The sequence below is a fragment of the Neopsephotus bourkii genome, unplaced genomic scaffold (assembly GCF_033783945.1).
Source record: "Neopsephotus bourkii isolate Nb327-2 ecotype Australia unplaced genomic scaffold, CSIRO-AGI_Nbou_v1 NB_1825, whole genome shotgun sequence".
In the NCBI taxonomy this organism is placed as follows: domain Eukaryota; kingdom Metazoa; phylum Chordata; class Aves; order Psittaciformes; family Psittacidae; genus Neopsephotus; species Neopsephotus bourkii.
Window position 1 is genome coordinate 2,368,116 of NW_026902298.1, and position 19,043 is coordinate 2,387,158.

The 19,043-nt window shown below is 41.5% G+C and overlaps 1 protein-coding gene across 2 annotated transcripts; it reads right to left on the reverse strand.

Moving 5' to 3' along the window:
* Window positions 1-221: 221 nt before the first annotated feature.
* On the reverse strand, window positions 222-18,180 carry EED (embryonic ectoderm development). 2 transcript variants are annotated; one of them, XM_061343697.1, is made up of 12 exons: window positions 18,020-18,180; window positions 15,212-15,364; window positions 9,836-9,928; window positions 8,868-8,933; window positions 7,471-7,596; window positions 7,275-7,356; window positions 5,593-5,726; window positions 4,575-4,708; window positions 3,161-3,266; window positions 2,259-2,417; window positions 1,779-1,852; window positions 222-555 (listed from the first exon to the last, which is right to left on the reverse strand). In XM_061343697.1, exons 1-12 carry the CDS (start codon window positions 18,146-18,148, stop codon window positions 429-431), a joined length of 1,383 nt encoding a protein of 460 aa, XP_061199681.1. In that variant the 5' UTR covers window positions 18,149-18,180; the 3' UTR covers window positions 222-428. The 2 variants fall into 2 exon arrangements, with proteins under 2 accessions (XP_061199681.1, XP_061199680.1); XM_061343696.1 differs by having other exon boundaries at window positions 5,635-5,726; window positions 18,020-18,178.
* Between the last annotated feature and the right edge of the window lie 863 nt (window positions 18,181-19,043).

Below are 19,043 nucleotides of genomic sequence, written 5' to 3' on the forward strand. Positions count from 1 at the left end.
CTTTATACTATATTCCTAAGTGTAATATTTCTTTTGCATGGTTCCTGGCTAATATTCAACAACTTCATCAGGTTTCCAGTCAAAAGCCCCAAATACAGCTACAAGCACATGCACAAGCCCAAACTTTCTAGCAAGTTCCCATATATTTCTGTTTGCAAAGCACCTCCACAGGCTGGAAATGAAAACTGACTGTGGGAAATAATTAAAATGGACAATTCAGAAAACTTTACAAAAATACTTCTTTTTATTAAAAGCAGCAATTCCAAGCAGGACAATACACGCAATGTAAACATCACTAAGGTCAGCTCCAGCCCGCTGAACCTCTGAGGAAGTCTACACTAAACGCACCTACTGCACTAAGCGACTTAACTGACTCTATTAGAATTTGAAAATAGATTTTCTACTTTGAGTTAAGAAAAAAAGTACATTTATCTTAGCCTGTCCCAGCGCCAGATACTGGCATCATCACACACCGCTATGAGGATACTGCTGTCCCTGCTAAAACTGGTTTGTCGAATGGCAGCGACACATTTCGGATGGGTAAGGGTCGTACACCTAGAAGTAAAAGAAAACCATTCAGCTGCAATGTTAAATCTGTACTTGGTGCCACACTTACAGTGTTCATTCTCCAACCTCTTCCTTTTGCGAGCTAGGAGGAACTGACAGGAACAGGATTATGCCCTTCATGGTGTATTCTGTGTTCTAAATGTGGACTTGGGAACGCAGTAACTTCCTGTTCACCCACAGCCATTTCGTACTGAAGCACTGACTGACAGGTTGTTTCATCACATTATTTAGGGCTTCAGAATCAATGTTCTTTCCCACTGGTTAGGGATAAAATATTGTATGCAATTGGGTGATTAAAGACTGCAGCATTTTCAGGAACTTCATATATATATATATATATATATATATGTATGCCTAGATATAAATATACACATTTCTATACATTATATATATAAAAACACAAGTATATATAATTTGGTATATAGTATATACATAAATAATACATATATTATTTATATACATAGTATATATGCATCTTATCGACATAATGGTCTGTGTGTTTGGGGTTTTTTTGCACTTCTATTATTATATATTCTTATATATCATCTAACGTGACTATTCATGGTCTAGTGTGAGGCGTCCCTGCCCATGGCAGGGTGTTTGGAACTACATGATATGAAGGTCCTTTCCAACCCAAACCATTCTACTTCTATTCTATATACTATATATATATATATATAAAAACTAATTTTATTTAATTAAAAATAATTTTACATTAAAAAAACATATCTATATAAATATATATGTATATATATATAAAGACCTGTTGTAAAAGTGCCTAGCCACACAGGCGAGGAACTGGAAAGCCACGCTGTGTTCAGAGATACCTTTGCACTCTCATTACTCCAGTCCTTTCACCTATTCCTCCTTTGTGATGTTCTACACCCACCCAGTGCCTCTTCTCTTAATCACTTTGTAAGTTATCCACCTAATTAGTTTGCAAGCTCTTTGAGAAACAAATTGTCTTCTACTATATCTGCATGAGGTACTCAGCAGGATCTGTCTGGGGCCTCTTGGCCCCACTGTACTATAGACAATATATGAGTATAAAATGGTAAATGTTAACTTTCAGAGGCTGTTTATTTTCCTGGTAGTTCAAATGGGAAGCTACAGGTTCTGTTGAAGAATTTCTGTAGTTACCAGTAAAGGAAAAAGGGAAAAGTCCCAACTCCTCGTCTTAACAAAGATGAAATAAAAAAGGAAGTACTCACTTGGCTTTATGAGGATCCTCTATTTCCAAATCCCACACATAAAGTTTGCCAACCTGATTGCCCAGAGCAAGCATCTTTAAAAGAAAGCAAAGGATACAGCACTTTTAAGATACTACCTCAAAGAATAAAGTAAGAATTTTATATAGGCTCTAGAGCTGCTAAACTGTGTTTGAACATGAACGACCTCATGAGGTTGTTGAAGGGGAGAGAAGGGCTATACAATTTGCCTTCTTTCTTCCATTGTATTATCCATCTCTGCAGATGAGGGAGGAAGGCACCAGTGAACATTCTTTGGTGGAAAATCAGTATTTATTCAGTGAAGCTTTCTCCATCAGGAAGAACCCAGATTGAAAACTCTGGAGCTCCTCCAATTCCACAGCAGCCAATCTGCTTCCAAACCCTCACATGAACATTTTCCCATGCCCATAAACATGAAGAGCTAGGCACTTCAAATGCAGCAAAGTCAAAGCAGACACATACCTTCTGCCAGAAATCCATTGAAAACCTCATGTACCATATATCACACTGGCTGTAATCAAATCTCCCAAGTATGGTCACATTTGACTCACTGGGCTTGATTTTATCTATATCATCTTCCATTTTGCCAGGCTTCCAGCACACAATGGCATTTTCACAAGACTGAGGTGAAACAATGGAGAAAAAATATCACCTATATAATTTATACAGCACATTCAGTCTGACTGTAACTATAACCAAACATTTCATTTCACAGCTTCCCCAATGACATTAACAAAGAACAAGGGAAAATGTCCCCTCTATCACAGTCACAACACTGACAGAAATCACTGCCCATCACCAGGAGCCTGCTGCCCTCCCAGCTTTGCCAGACAATAGGAATGAAGGAGCCTTCCCTCCCCTGCTTCAGATGGTGTCAACCAGATGTGCTCAAAAACACTGTCAAGTGTGTTTGAATTAACCTTGGTTTGAGGTTCTTCTACCTAATTCCTTTGACCATGCATGCTCCAATTTCTGGCAACAAGGCAGTTGGACCACCTAGTTTAATATCTGCAAGCCAATGTTACTAATGGACTCAACACTTTAATCAAAGTTAGCCCACCATGGGAACCCTAATTTCTCCCTCTAGCAGCAGCATACCTCATTAGTACCTGTATAGGTCCCATGCAGATTCTGGTTAGCTGATACTCTTGCACTTTTAGCAGGGGTGCAGCTGTAGTAGCAATTTTACTTTTTAAGTACAAGCTATTTATCCACATATCCTGATAACTGACATAACCCACTATGTAAAACCAGTTGACAAAGCAGAGTAATTTAACCTAAGACCCAAATGCTAGTAAAACTTCTGTTAAGATCCTCAAAACAAGCAAATAAGAGTACTATGGCTTAAAAAGCTGCAACATTACCTTGGAAAGAATTAGATCTCCCAACCATCTTACACAGTCAACATAGTTTCTATGGATGTCTCTGGTAGAGAAGTCAGGAAAGTGAATTTTCTGGGAAATAAAAGGCCTATGGAGAGAATTGCCAAGTGAGGTTCAGAGAAAGACAAAAGCACAAGTCTCATTTTTAACAGCTAGTTTTAACCTATCTCCATGATAAAAGGACAATCCTGTCTTTAACAGTTTTATAACAAAATAGATTCTGTATGCTTTCTTTTTTATTAATAATAAGAACAATCCCTGTTTTCATCCTCTTTCCTGATGAAATAACTGGTTTCCCATGTACAAGACTGTGCAGAGACAGCGCTGAGCAAAACCACTCCTTCTGGTGCTGAATACAGCTCCTGTTGACAAGTACTTCAAGAACTAAAGCTCACTTTACTTGATGCTGCTTCTGCACCACCTAAATCGTCAAATAGAAATCCACACTATTAAAAATAAGCATACACTACAAAGGCATCATTTAATATTTGGTAACATTACCAAAAAAAGCCAGAGTACTTTCACAGCTAGTCTCACTGCTGAACATGTTCAGTGTGGTTTAGACTCTTCAGTTCTCTCAGTGGTTTATAACTGGAAGTTAAGATTAAGAAGTTGAGGAGCTTTGTAAAGGAGGATTTATCTATCATGTCTCTTACTTGACAATTTACTCATATCCAAGGTCAGATCAGAGAATGATGAAAATTAAGGTTATTACTATGTAAAACAGTTTGTCAAATAACAAATACAATAACCAGTATAAACTACTCAATATAAAACTCTTGGCTACACTTAATTACACAGATTCGATCCCCTCCTAGAAACTTTAAGGTGAGAGGAAGAAAAGCCACTAACATCTGGAAACACAATGAAGTACAAGCTCTAAGAATGATAAAGATAATTCCAGACATTTTCTAGTCAAGCAGGTAAGAAATAATTAAGATAAAATAAAATGCCCTGGACTTTTAATTGAATAAAGTTCTATTGAGGCAAACATCAATAAGACACATTCTAGAGAGCTTCAGCACCCAGCACAATACCCAGGTCACTCTCTATCCCCAAGATATCCCAGTTTGGATAGGAATTAACCTGGGCCACTGATGTTTAAACTTAAACAGGGAAAGTTCAGGTTGGATATAAGGAAGAAGCTCTTTACTGAGAGGGTGGTGAGGTGCTGGCACAGGGTGCCCAGAAAAGTGGCAAATGCTCCATCCCTGGCAGTGTTCAAGGCCAGGTTGGACAGAGCCTTGTGCGCTATGGTCTACTGTGAGATGTCCGTGCTCGTGGCAGGGGGTTGGAATTGGATGATCTTAAGGCTCTTTCCAACCCAAACCATTCTGTGGTTCTATGACCTTATATGTGTTTTGCAAAGCCACCCAAGATGATGAAGACTACATACCTGTTGGTTTTATTTGGGTTGTATTCATAAGACTCTTTGATGGCATTTATCATTCTCTTGGAATTAATTCTCCAGAGTTTGAGAGAGTGATCCATCCCACAGGACATGATTTTCTCACCAAGAAGATCATAATCCTGTGTGTATAAAAGACTTTTGAGCACCCCTAGCCTAAGCCGTATTCTATCAACTCACATCTTATTCCATCATTTTCATCAAAGCAGCATTTTCTGTGTAGAGAATGCAATAAAACTGCTTATTTTCAATAGAAAACTACTAATAACATATTCCTGCTCATTGCAAAGAAGCACAGTATTTAACAACTGTATTTATTCTCTCTCAAAAAAGAGAGATTATATTCAACAGCACTGATGAACAATGAATCTAAACCTAGTTCTCCCCCCTCAGTGAATTCCCCAAGTTTCAGTTTATGAAGCAACTTTGACAGAATCCCAGGGCTATGACATGGGTAATGACACTATTTAGAACCACAATTGGGTAATACAGTGTCATGGTTTACATAGATGCATCCCTCACCTTTTAGGTCACACAACAGGAATGGAAACAGCTCTTAAGAGCAGGGTATTAGAAGTCAACTATTCTAGCTGGTAGATGCTGGGTACCAGTGTCTGTTCACAACCACTGAAAAGCAGCATAACTCACCTAAAGTAACTTCTTTCCTTCACTACCATGTCTCAAGATTTATTTGCTGATGCTGCTTTGATAACACCTCAAGAACTTCAAAAGTGGGACCATGATGAAAACATTTTACTCTTTCTAGCCCCACTGAGCTCTATTTTGTTTACTTCTAGGCTGCACTGGGAGGGAACCAGCTACTGAGACATACAAAGTGAACAGCTTGTCTTGTATATTGAGAGGTAGCCAGATCAAGCAACCACCTTAGATTTAAACTTCTCTACCCCCTTAAAATAGTATTTATGCACTTCAGGGGGTTTTAAGTAGGTATAATATCAAACCAGTTCACAAGAGGATAAAAAGTTGCATACTGTAGGCTTACTACCCTTTGTAAATCTAAATCACTGCCCCCCAGTCTTCCACTTACTGCACTTAACACCTCATCCCTGTGCCCTTCTACTCCTCCAAATATTGCAACCAGCGTGTCTGTCTGGATGTTCCACAGTCTCAATGCATGATCTATAAAGAACAAATAGAATTACATGCTGCTTTTTTATAGGTACATATGAATAATATATTTCAGCTTAAACCACTTTCAATAACAGGGGTTCACGTAAACATCAAGAAGGCAATTAATTCTTCACTTGGTAGAAATCATAGGACTGCATTAGCTAAAATTGCTGTTACAACTAAACTACTGTTAAAAGTAATGCTGTAGTGAAGAAAATCTGACCACCTCCCCATCCCTGGGGACAGCTTCTAGCAGAAAGAGACTTGGCTCTTTAGATCATCCAAAAAGCAGAGTCTGATCTTGGACATACATGGTTTTATTCTGATCTCAGAAACAATTTTATGTATCAAAAAATGCTGGAATTCCTTTCAGCAGTTCTTACAGAGATGTTCTGATTTTCCATTTGTTCGCCTTTACAATATTACTCTTCCTGAACTACAGCCTGTATGGATGGGAAAAACTGTTTCTAGAAACAATACGTATTCCAAAGTCAATCAGACTAATCCACTTGTTAAAAGAAAGTCTTAGCAATATCTAATGTATTTCCCATTTGGAAATGGGAAGCTCTAGCATATCTCCCTTTTGGATTCCACAAATACACTGCATTGAATTAGAGCAGCACCAACTGGAAGGCCACACAGTCCCAAATGCTTTCCTCTTTTTCTACACATATCCCAGCCAAGCAATTCTGAGCCCCCAGTATTCTGCTGCCTTCTCAGAGATAGCACCTAGTCCAGAGGTTGCACCTTAAAACCTGTGGTATTATGGCTGATATTAAGATGTGATTAAAAAAAGAACCTTAAAAAAAAAGTACAGAACTCAAGAATTTCAGCTTTACAGACCCACAGTACAAACTTGACAGCTGCAAGAATCAGAGAGGCTGCAACTCTTATTCTCATGTAGATTCAACACTTAAATATGCTGAAGTCAAAAGTCCCCTTATGTGAAGGTTTCCAACTCAAGCACACCTGAAGGCTTGCTCCTGCAGCAGATCAAGTATTCCCATACTTAACAATCAACTGGTTAGAAGTATTCCCATACTTAACACAACAATCAACTGGTTAGACGTACTGAACAAGCCCGTAAGGCACCATACCAAAATCTCACTTCTCCCTTCACTAACAGGCTCTCTGTACAACAAAGTCCAAATAAAGTCAGAGCTATGGAGAACGGACGTTTTCCCCACAAACACGGCAAATGCTGCCTGCGATGTTAAGAATTCCCCACCAGATGGCAACAGGATTCAACAACTGACAAACATTTAACTCCCTGTATAGAAAGTAAAGCGCAACCCCAAAACTCATGTTTCTTCATTCCTAAAAGCAGCGCCGTTCACAATCCCTTTGCACCACAGGTGGAGTTACGCTTGTTGCAGGCCATGGATTTAATCCACACAAGATATACTGCCATAAAAGAGCAAGATTTGCTCTCAGCTTTTAAGGTAAACTTGTTCAATGCCATTCATTAAAAAAATTAAGGAGGTTTTGGCCATTTTCAAGACCAAAATCCAAAGTATCCTGATTTATACAAAAAACAAAAGAGGGTTTTTTCCTCACCTTTGCTTACAGATAAAAGGAGATTTGGATCTCTTGGATGGAATTTCAGTTCATTGATTGCATTCCCATGGCCCACGTAGTGCTGGGATAGAATTCAGAGACAAAGTTACCATTTCCCCTCATGCTCGTATGTATATAAAGACATAAATTTCATACCTTACTGAAACAAGCTGTGTCTCAATTTCTGAGCACTCACCTTTATGCACTGCATTGTAATAGGATTAATTATCCTAATAATTCCCCTGGAGCCTGCCACAGCCAGGAGAGGATGGCTTGTATTGCTGTCGTATGTCCACGCACAGGTATAGAAGTTTTCATCTGCCTACAACATCTTATGTTAAGGAATACAGAAGAAACAGGAGATTCTTATTTATTTATTTGTTTGTTTGTTTAAATGTGATTTTTAAGTAAACTTGTTGGTATTTTATGCAAGTGCTCAGGAGTCTCTGCTGGACCCAATAAGGAATAGACACATATAAGGACATGGAGCAAGTCCAGAGGAGGCCACGAGGATGATCAGGGAACTGGAGCATCTCCCATATGAAGACAGGCTGAGAAAAGTTGGGGCTGTTCAGCCTGGAGAAGAGAAGGCTGCGTGGAGACCTCACAGCAGCCTTCCAATATCTGAAGGGGGCCTATAGGGATGCTGGAGAGGGATTCTTCATCAGGGACTGTAGTGATAAGACAAGGGGTAATGGGTTAAAACTGAAAGAGGGGGAGTTTAGACTGGATATAAGGAAGAAGTTCTTTACTGTTAGGGTGATGAGGCATTGGAATGGGTTGCCCAAAGAAGTGGTAAATGCTCCATCCCTGGCAGTGTTCAAGGCCAGGTTGGACAGAGCCTTGGGCAATGTTTTCTAGTGTGAGGTGTCCCTGCCCATGGCAGGAGGTTTGAACTAGGTGATCTTAAGGTCCTTCCCAACCCAAACCATTCTGTGTTTCGTTGTTGTGGTTGGTTGGGGGTGTTTGTTTGGGGGTGTGGTTGGGTGTGGGGGTTTGTGTTGGTTTTATGATTCAATTCTATATCTGCAAACACAAGCAACGTTGCCTGTTCTATAGACGCCAGTTGCTTCACTCCTGTGCCATAACATACAAGGAATTCTCTCTTGGCACCACTTTTCAACCTATTTGTCCAAAACAGCCAAAGATTGGGAATAATAAATCTAGACTTGAGTTCACAAGTTATTGGCGTGTATACTGCAAATGAACAACACAAATTATTCCCACTTCAGAGCACGAAACATTAATTCTTAGGCTTTAAACCCAGCTCCAATTGACAGGGAAACTGAGACCACTGTAAAGCAGTGGATGTGAAACATCAGACAAATATTAGTGTTGGGAAGATTAAACTGATGGAGAATGAGTTTTCAAATATTTTAATTTGGCCAACAACTGGCCAAGAATGTGTGTTTCTAATATGTTTTTAATAGGAGAGAGTCTAGGATGTGGGAAAGATGTAACACTTGGACATAAGGAATGTGCCACATGAACAAAGTATTAAATCACAGACCAAATCTTTTTATGCTTTTTTCCTACAAAGCCTCTTCATTTTTGATAAAGAGAAAGCAAACAAGTAGCTTTTTAAGAGGATACATCAGCATCCACGTAGGACTGCAACAGGCGGATCTCTCCTTGGGAATGACACTCATATAAAGTAACCTGGATGAAAAAAACAAGTGGAGAGATTGTTGCTTACTTGTAGGTTGTCAAAAGGAAAAGTACCTGTGCACTGACTGCTGATAGGGACAGGTAGTGTGCCTTTATGGTTTAAATCTCATCCATCTTCCATTTGTTTCCAACAGGTGGAAATGGTTTGATAAAGGAATGCTGAGGGCAGTTACAATAAAGCACCACTCCAGGCCTTCTCAGCTGTTCTTCCCAGGCATGCAAATCTATGATTTGAACTGCCTTAAGTATGATTAAACTCTGTTTGAAATTAGCTACTGCAGCCATCTCTAACATGACTTGGTCTTTTAATGAAGCACTGATACCTTGTTTCATCTTAGTTTAGCACTTTCGGTGACTGACCGTTGAAACAAACCTGGAAATGAAAGGCTGCTTGTTTATTCAAACATAACACTGACATAGAATGCATTTCAGGAGTTATTTTCAAGCCTGAAATGACATAAATCCTTGTTCAGAAAAAACCTGTAAGTTCACTCCACACAGGACCTTAATTTAGCTACTGAGCTGCCTGGCATCATTGCAGACACTTCTCATCCCATTTTAGAGCATATAACCCTCTGGAAACAATAACATCTATGAAAAGTAATTTTAGTGAGAAGACACATTTATGTCTCTTGTCTCCTTCTCCCATGTTTATATTCCTGAAGGATTTGTTTCTTTACTGCATAGGCTAATTCCCAAATAGCTAACACACAACTTCATGAAACAATTCAGAGGATGCAACTTCCCCAGGTGTTACATACCTCTGAAATAAAGCTTTTCTATGAAGCATCCTCCCCATCCATACTAACTACATGCAAAGGGATTGGTTGGAGAAAAAAGCATGCAAGCAGAACCAAGTGGAAAAGCTGATGGTTAAAAACAATTATACTCACTCTGTTGCTGCCTACAGTAGCAAAAACAAGAGGATCACCTTCTTTACTGTGCCAGTTAAACTGGACTCCAAACAAAGGCTGCCCGTGGTCCTCCTGGAGAGGTAAAGTGAGATGAAAGACCAAAAAAGATGAAAAAAGAGCCACCATATTATTATTATTCTTTCCGTGAAATTCAGCTGTGGTGGTAAAACAGCTTAACTGAGATGTTTTCCTCCTCAAACTACTGGGTTCATGTTCAGTATAATTTCAGATAGAGTTAAAAGGAGCAGTTTTATAACATCACATTTTAACTTGGGTGTCTTAAAGGAGGTTAAAGGAATATTCTGACAGCCCCTCCCTTTCTTCCCCCAGCAAGCTTTTAAAAGGGTGAAGAACTGTTATGTCTCAGAAGCTGCTATAGCCAGAAGCTGGCAGAATTCCCGAGCTATATTTGCAGTTCTACTGCTTTGTTTTGCAGTTTTCAACAAGGCAACCTCTGCATCTAAGGCCACATCTATATGTATTTTATACTGTTAGAATTACACAAAAGATTTACAACTTCACAGAGGAAAATCGTAAGGTCAGAGAAGACTTATACTGGTGTAAGGGTGGAGAAGGGCTACATTTCACTATTACAACACAGGTCTTGCAACTCTTGTCACAGACACAGTGAACTGTGTGTCACAATGCTGCTGCAAAGTTCACGTCTACAAAGTGTTTTCAGATTGCATTCACAAACACCAGAGAAATGCCAAATCTTATTTTTATACAGCTTACATCAGTTTAATAGAGAAAAAAACAGCAGATATGTTTATGAATTGTGATGAATGTGGCGGTGCTTGTTAATAATTGATAACAGTATTTTGGCCTGTCCTGACAGGATGTTTTCAGTAAGAATAATGCTCACTAAAGTGCCTCCCCACAGGGGACTGTCTGGGACAGTGCAGGCAGGAAGGAAGTGTCTCACAACAGCCTTCAAATGGCAGTGCTTCGGAGACACCCCCAGGAATGTCAGCCCTGGCAGCTCCGGCCTAGCCCAAACCCAAGGAGTGAATCTGAGGAGGGAGGTATGGGGAAGGAGTCCAACACTACTCAGGATAAGTTAGGAAGTCTGGAATAATTTAAAATAGCATTGTTTACTGAGAAAAGCATTATCTGTTATGAAGAGAAACAGCCAGAAGGGCTAGAAAGAGAAGGGAGAAAATCTGTCAGAGATGAAGGCTGTCCTGCAAACACCAAAGAGAGATAACAACTTTCAAAGCTGAATACAGGCTAAAAAGAATTGCTCAAAGTTTAACTCAAAGTATTACCTATCAGAACATGGGGAAAGAACAGACTAATGGCTGTAGGGGATGAGGGATATGGGACATTAACAAAGGGAAAAGTAGCAAGCTTATGAGTGACCCCACGACAGAAGGAAAAAGCAGGTATTGAGGATCTGGAAAGCATTATAGTTTAATTAGAGATGAAAAATGAGGAAAACGGTATGCCATAAGATTACACACACATGATTTCTAGTGTTTAATAAAGTTATAAATTTTACTTTCTAGCCTTATTTTTTGAGTGTACTTAAGTTTTCCTTGAAGAGAACAGCTGAGAGGTCAAATACAGAATACTGTAAAGTATCTCCCACTAAGAATTCATTGGGTTTGAATTTCTGAGTGATAAAGTTCACTCTGATGAATACTGAGGGCTTTGGACATGCTGCATGAAGATAACACAGGTACAAGGCACAGATTCTTACTGCTTTTTTAGAGATTAGCAGGTTCTGCACTTGTTTTTCTGGAATAACCTTGTTCTCTGGCATATGCACTGTTTCTGATAAATTTAGTGAAATGGGAAGAGTGAAGAGGAAGATGTTTTCGCCCTCAGGATAAGACACTTTTCCAGGACAAGCTGTGATAAGCTTGTGGTTTTCTAGGTAGGACCCAGACTAGGGTCATAAGAGATATGTACAGCTGAGGTCTCTATTGTTTCTATGTTTGAGTACATGCTTTAAGTATTTAGTAAGCTTTTTCAAAGACAACCTATTTCCCTGGCAAGATTACTCTGCAAGACAAATGTAAGTAGTCTAAAGACATCTTTGGCACTACATTCCTCACATCCACTGCTACAACCTCCAGAAGCTTGACCATGTATCTCCAAGGGTTTTTTGGTGTTTAATGGCTGAAGGAGTCAGGCAGAGGCTCTTGTAGGGTCACTGGGGTATCTGAAGAAGTTGTGCTCACCTCCTTTAAACTACCATCATCCTCACTGGTCAAAGACAGCACACAGCTACTTTGAGAACACTCATCTGCTCTAATTCTTGTCCCAAGTGTTAAACATTGAAGCAGGTTTTTAAACATTGCACTTTTAGGCATTGCACATTATGGCCATCCTGAGCTGCAGAGGATGTCACACAAATCTGACCACTGGTTTGTACACACAGAAGAGTGACCCAGATGCTGGTTCAAAACCAGAATTGTGCAATGCCATCTTGACCCTGGTATGAATAAAGGGCACAAAAGCCAAAGTACTCAGGTTCTTGATACCACAGAAAAAGAAGGCAGAGGAGAAAACAGACTTACAATTGTCACAACACCAAATAAATAATAAATGGTCAGTTCTGTCCTTCCTCACCCCAATGCCAACTCAGCCAGAGAATAAGACAAGACCCGTTTTTAGACTGAAGGCAAGTGAAGTAAATATTATGCCAACACAAAAAATAATCACCTGTGACTAAAACACATTTTAATGTGCTGTCACCCACGCTGCCAGTGGGGAACCAAGTGACCACACATGCATTTCCAGCTCCCAGAAGTGGAAGCAAGCCATTACTGGCAGTGGGCTTAGTTCCTTCTCCTTTACCTATCAACAAGCTAAAGTCTTGCATGTGGTTGGTTACTGACTCCCAGCTCAGGGGACAGCGAGTAGAAGCTGAGAGACAACACCAGGCTGTTGACAACCACTGAGGCACAGCCTAAGCAAGAGCACAGGGTAGGTAGCTGCATTGCTTTAAAGGGAATACATCAAAGCAGAATAGACACAGCTCTTTGGTGAAAGATCTACGACCAAAAACATCTATGGATGTATGTAAGGATGTGCAGCTCTTGGCTGCATATGCTCATTTATAAACTACATTTCCATTCAGCCCACAGAGAGCAATGATTTTTCAGTATACCTTACAGGAACTTTATGCTGCAAAAAGCAAAGAAACATAGGCAGCTTTTTATTTCCTGTCATTTTCCAAGTTATATTCTTGTTTTCCTGATGCTTAAATTTCACCCAAAATAACTTGCACAGTAGTGTTTAAAAAGCATATTTAGCAAGCACTGAGTTTTTCAAGCTGAATCATAACCATTTAACATTCAAAGCAGATGGTAATGGCCATATTTCTTTGTTTCCCAAAGGGAAAAAAAAGTAAAAGCAACATAAGAGGGAAAAAATAAAGAGTAGAAAAGTGGAAAAACACACAGTTTATATATCCCTAAAGAATTTTAATATTAAAATTGATTTCCATGTCTTTAAATCATGTTGACTCTTAATTAATTTCAGTACACACACTTTATAGCATATCTCAAAGACATAGAAACTATGGGATATATGATGCAATATCCAAAGAGTCTTTCTGACCCCATACACAACATTCAATCCTTAGAGTTTATCTATCTCCACAGTACCTGCAAAATTAGTAAGCAACAAAAAGGAAAAAAGAACTGAGGCTTCCTCAAACGTGAAGTAGAAAGGAGTTACCCAGTTTGGCTCTACCTAGGCTTTGTATTAACATGCACATCTATTATTATGAGCATTAATTTCAGTTCAAAGAGAAATAGGGAGAAGAAACTACACCACTTAGCTGAAACACTATATTTACTCCCTCACAGCTTGATTCCACTTGCACAAGAATCTATTCCCAGGCCCAGATCCAAATCCACACAAGTCAGGGATTGCTTAACTTCACAGGGTAGTCTTTTGGGTCACCCTATAGCAGGGTCTGGATGAAAGCTGGGGTGAGGGAATGTTCTGTTTCCCCAGAAGGTACTTGAAAAGTCCTAACTGCTTTAGGATATTTGGTCTGCAGACAGAAAACGAATGGGCTCAGCAAAAGGCAGAACTTGTTGAATGTTTGGGTGCTGAAAAGCCCCTGACTGTTTTTGAAGTATGACTTGAAGCCACCCACAAAAAGCATTATCTGTGGGGGCGATTAATGCAGTCACAGGAGCAGCTGCCTACTTCGGTGGAAATGAAAGAACTTCCGTCCTCCTACACCCTGAAAGGGCTCCAGATAACTTTTCTATTTCAAAAAATACATTAAGATCAACTTGTTTCCCAGATACTTTTGTCAGCGTAACTTCGTATCCCAATTTCTACAGTGACAAAGCTCATTTAGGAGGCTTCCATGTTCCAAAGCTCTCATCCCCTCCCACTCAGCTACCCCAGCATTTCATCCAGGCAACCTGAAGCCAAAGTTCAGGCACAGCTACATCAGCACAGCTCAACAATCAACTGGGGGGGAACAGCAAAACCCTCTTAAAGCAATTCTGCATAAACTATCCACTCTGGAGCTGCACGCATCCTCTTGTTAGCTAAACATAAAATTTAACAGAACTCCCATTTTGTTCCAGACACAATCTTTTCTTTATTTAGAGATCTTGTAAAACTCAAGTCAAGACAGCATATTTACATCTTTTGCCACATAAATATCCCACACAAGGCCTGGGAATGAAAAAACAACATCCTGAGAGTGTAAAAGAATCAAAGAGAAAATCCATTCAATCCACCACAGTCTGTTACTACTGCAGAAGAGAACAATACTATCCTAAAATACAAGAGCAGGGAGTAAAGACAGTGAATCTACATCCCCTTATAGCATCAGGTATTAGGTGGGAAGATAAATATGACCTAGATGAGGCACGAGCACAATCACAACACTCATGATAGATTAATCAAATTGCACTATATGACAATTGCCAAACAACAGAAACCAGCTGGTAAGTGTGAGGCAAAATCTACTCCCAGATTGTTGGATTGTTTTAAATACATTTCAACACGTAGAAAAATCTGTAGGTGCTTTGCATCAAGCTGTCACACGCTTGGTTTTATTTGAATTTCTTTATTCAGGTTTTTATCTCAAGCAACTACATCTTCAGTGAAATACATGATTGGATCACACAGAACTCTGCAAACTTGCACAGATACTGGGTTAATAGCAGCACTATCTGCTGTTTCCTATTTCTCAGTAGCCTTTTTCTCCCAAACTTCAGCTATGCCAAATAAGAAAGGTATTTTCTTCAAATGAGCAAAATTGTATATAGATACTCAAAAATACCTATCTTGGCACTGTCTCACAGTCAATATTAGCATTACTGCCAGCATTCCCATACTGGTAGGGATGGTAGGAAGTTTACACATACCTACCTTCAGGCTATTTACACATTTGAAGGAATATTTGCACTTCTTTGACTTCCATTTTCCTTTCCCCCAGCTTTTCCTTCCAGGTGCATTAGGAGTGTTTGTTGGTGTATCGGGGCGTTCGGTGTTAGTACCACTTTCAATACTAACAGCATCATCCTGAAAATATTCAAGTTATATAAAATGTAATAAAGGTTTCATTAACTGCTGTATAAATTCAACTCATTTTGCAGCACTTGGCCTTTTCACTTCCTCTTCTCCTCTGTAGGAACAGAAGATCTCGTAGGACTTGATGTTATTTAGATTCACATATTTAAATCTATTACTAACATCATAGCATTCCTCCCTAGAAACAGAACATAAGTCACATGAGGACTAATCCCAGAGGGAGAGATGTGAACTGTGATCTAGTGACGTTTCATCAGAATGCTGGTAGTTGCGCTTAAGAAAATGCTGAAATGGTCACTAAAAAAAAGCTTTGACGTAGGTGGAATGAGTACTGAAGGAAGAGGTTGGTTGTGTAAAATCATTATGCTTTGCCATACCAAGAATCTAACCTAAGACTTCTGTACACCCCAAGCAGCATCAGGCACAGCACAGCTCTGCAGTAAGTCAGCACTGCCACTAGAAAAGGAAGTCCCACCTCTCCCTCCTACTCTTTCCTACAGATACTTGCTTCACCTAAAAGCTAAGGTAAAAAAAACAAACCATAAAGCCAAAAATTAGGTTAGCTGGCTGTCTGACCAGGTAGCTAATCCAACTGGCCTCCAACCATCAGCAGTCAGACCTAAGGTAAGGACAGGAGAAGGGGGTGAGCAAAACAAGCCAGCTGGTGAGCAGTTTTAGATCAGCTTTAGATAATTCACAGAAACTTCAGTTTCACACATAGTATGACTGCAGGACACTACTCAAAAGGACATTTCTGTTCCTTGCATCAGTCACCACAGCACACTTCAGCTTCGCCTGCAATGTAACTGGCAACCCTGTGCTTTCACAGGATTACCTTCAGCTTAAATATACTTAAAAATCTAAAAATCAGCCTTTATTTATATCCTGGCAATACAACCCGTTCAATTCCCATCAGAGCAGTGGAGGGGGAAGAATTCATCCCAAGGCTTTGGGATTTCTGGATCTGAACTAAGGTAGGCAGAGGCAGACAACAGCCTGTCACTGGAGGTTAAGCATGAAGCTGCATTAGGAACTCCACTAGGAAAATGGAATAAGGTCAGTTCTAGACACTGATACACCAATTCCCATCAAGCATTTATTCTGTGTCCTAGTTTCATATCATATCAACAGAAGCAAGTAGATGTGCACTGGTCTTTGACCAACAACTCTGAAAATCAGGACACTGAGGGGAGAAAAAGAAGGCAATACAACACACAAGCCTGTAAGCAAAGTACCCAGACATGGAGTCATTCTCTTCACGTTGCACTCCTAAAAGCGCAAACCCTCTCCTAACACATGTAACCAAGTTGAACAAATTTTACATTTTCCAGTTTCTTCTCCTTTACCCTAAAAAAATGTCAGAGCTTGCCAAATCCTCTCTCCCAAGAGCACCTGCTGGCCAGAGTTGTAATGCTTCACAAGACTGAAGTTTTCCCTGGACTAGTCAGATACTGTCAACAGAAGAACAGCAGGTACCTGCTACAATGCAACTACAACATAATCACAAACTTGCACCCAGGAAACCTGTGGAACAAAACAGACCCCTTCTCCAAATGAACACTATTCTGCCAACTCTTAAATAGAATCCCTGGCTTTCAGAAGCAGTGGAATCCAGTAACAAACCTTGAAAAGGAAATCCTTTCACCACTGAGACAGGTCACACCTTCAACAACCAGACAGCCTCCATCCGTGGTCACTGACAGCCTAACACAGGCACCAAAGCAAACCAGAATGCCTGTCACCAAACTGCACATAATACACAAATGCTGCTGAGCAGCGGTGCAGAACAGCTTGAACCTGCCTGTCACCTCACAAGCAGCACTTCCACAGGACATCAGGGATGTGGTCCAGATCCTTCACATTCTGGGTAAAGGAATAAACCCACACTGCATAAAGCTAACACACAAACATCATCCCCACTCCAGTAGCTACATAAAATGATTGCTAGATACCTTATGTTATCGTTCAAGTATAAAGTTAGTCTGTATCAATCACACTACCTTTGTTCCCAACACTAGATTTTAGACAAACTTAAGAGATTACCCTCCTCATGCCCTGCTGTCTCCTTCTGCTGACAGAAGCTCGAGCACGACCCTACTCCTCAGTCCCCACAGACCAACTTATGCTGCAACGTGACAGGGAACACACACACAAATAAAACTTCGGGACAGATACAAAACCTTGCCGGTTTGCAAATCTGGCATCTTGAAGGGGACTTGGAGACAGAGTTCGGGCCTCAAATTCTCCCTCACCCACGTGGAGGCAAAGTGAGCGTCTCTCCTCCAAGACTCACACGGGTCCCTCTCCCATCGGGGCCTCTTTCCCTACAGCGGCCCGTCTCTTTGAGGGGCAGGCACCGAGCCGGGGCGGACACAGAGACGGGGCGGACGGGCTGACACCCCCCTCTCTTCTCTCCTTTCTCCAGTCTCCCACCCGGGACGCGAGACCCGGACAGGGTCTGCCGGGTCCCTCAGAACACCCGAAGCGGCCGCTCCCGCCGCTCTCCTCACAGCGGGTCCCACCGGGCCGCCCCCCACACACACTCCTCGCCTCAGCGTTCCCGCCCGCCCCCGGCAGCGAGGCCCCGCTCCCGCCTCAGCACCCCTCCTCCGCGCCCCATCCGCCTGTCCCCCGGCCCGGCCTCACGTTCTCATCTCCGGACAGGTCCCCGGGGTTACTGTTCTCGTCGCTGCTCAGCTTCTGCTTCTTGGCCGGCATCTCAACCCCCGCTCCCGCCGCTGCCACCGCCGCCGGGGCTTCTCCCCGCTCAGACATCTTCCCCGCCCCCCGGCCCCGCCACGCAGCCGCAAAGCGCGGACGGGGAGGTCGAAAAAGCCTTGCCGTAAAGCAACCCTGCACCCGGTTAGCTAGGAGGGCAGTGGAGAGCTGCCACACTGCTGAAAAAGCGCGTTTCCCGCCGCTCGCTGAGGCGCTCCGAGAGTTAAATTAACCCGGTTTTAGCTGCATAGGAGCTTAATGGCACTTTATATCGTCGTTTGTAGCGAGCCAGGGCCGGCCGAGGTAGAAAAAAGCAGTCCCCATCGTCACAGGTGCTAACAGTCCCTCAATCCAGATTTGCACGGTGGTTGAGTTCTGTTTCTCATGCCTAAAGTGGTCTTAGTTTTGCTCTCCTCTTGCTCTACAGAAGTCCACAGAGCCAACTGTACCCTGGGCTGCATCAAAAGGAGCGTGACCAGCAGGTCGAAGGAGGTGATCCTGCCCCTCTACTCTGCTCTCGTGAGACCTCACCTGGAATATTGTGTGCAGTTCTGGTGTCCTCAACATCAGAAGGACATGGAACTGTTGGAACAAGTCCAGAGGAGGCCACGAGGATGATGAGGGACTGGAGCACCTCCTGTATGAAGATCGGCTGAGAAAGTTGGGGCTGTTCAACCAGGAGAAGAGGAGGCTGCGTGGAGACTTCATAGCAGCCTTCCAGTATCTGAAGGGGGCCTATAGGGATGCTGGGGAGGGACTCTTCATTAGGGACTGTAGTGACAGGACAAGGGGTAACGGGTTAAAACTGAAACAGGGGAAGTTTAGATTGGATGTAAGGAAGAAATTCCTTACTGTTAGGGTAGTGAGTCACTGGAATGGGTTGCCCAGGGAAGTTGTGAATGCTCCATCCCTGGCAGTGTTCAAGGCCAGGTTGGACGAAGCCTTGGGTGAT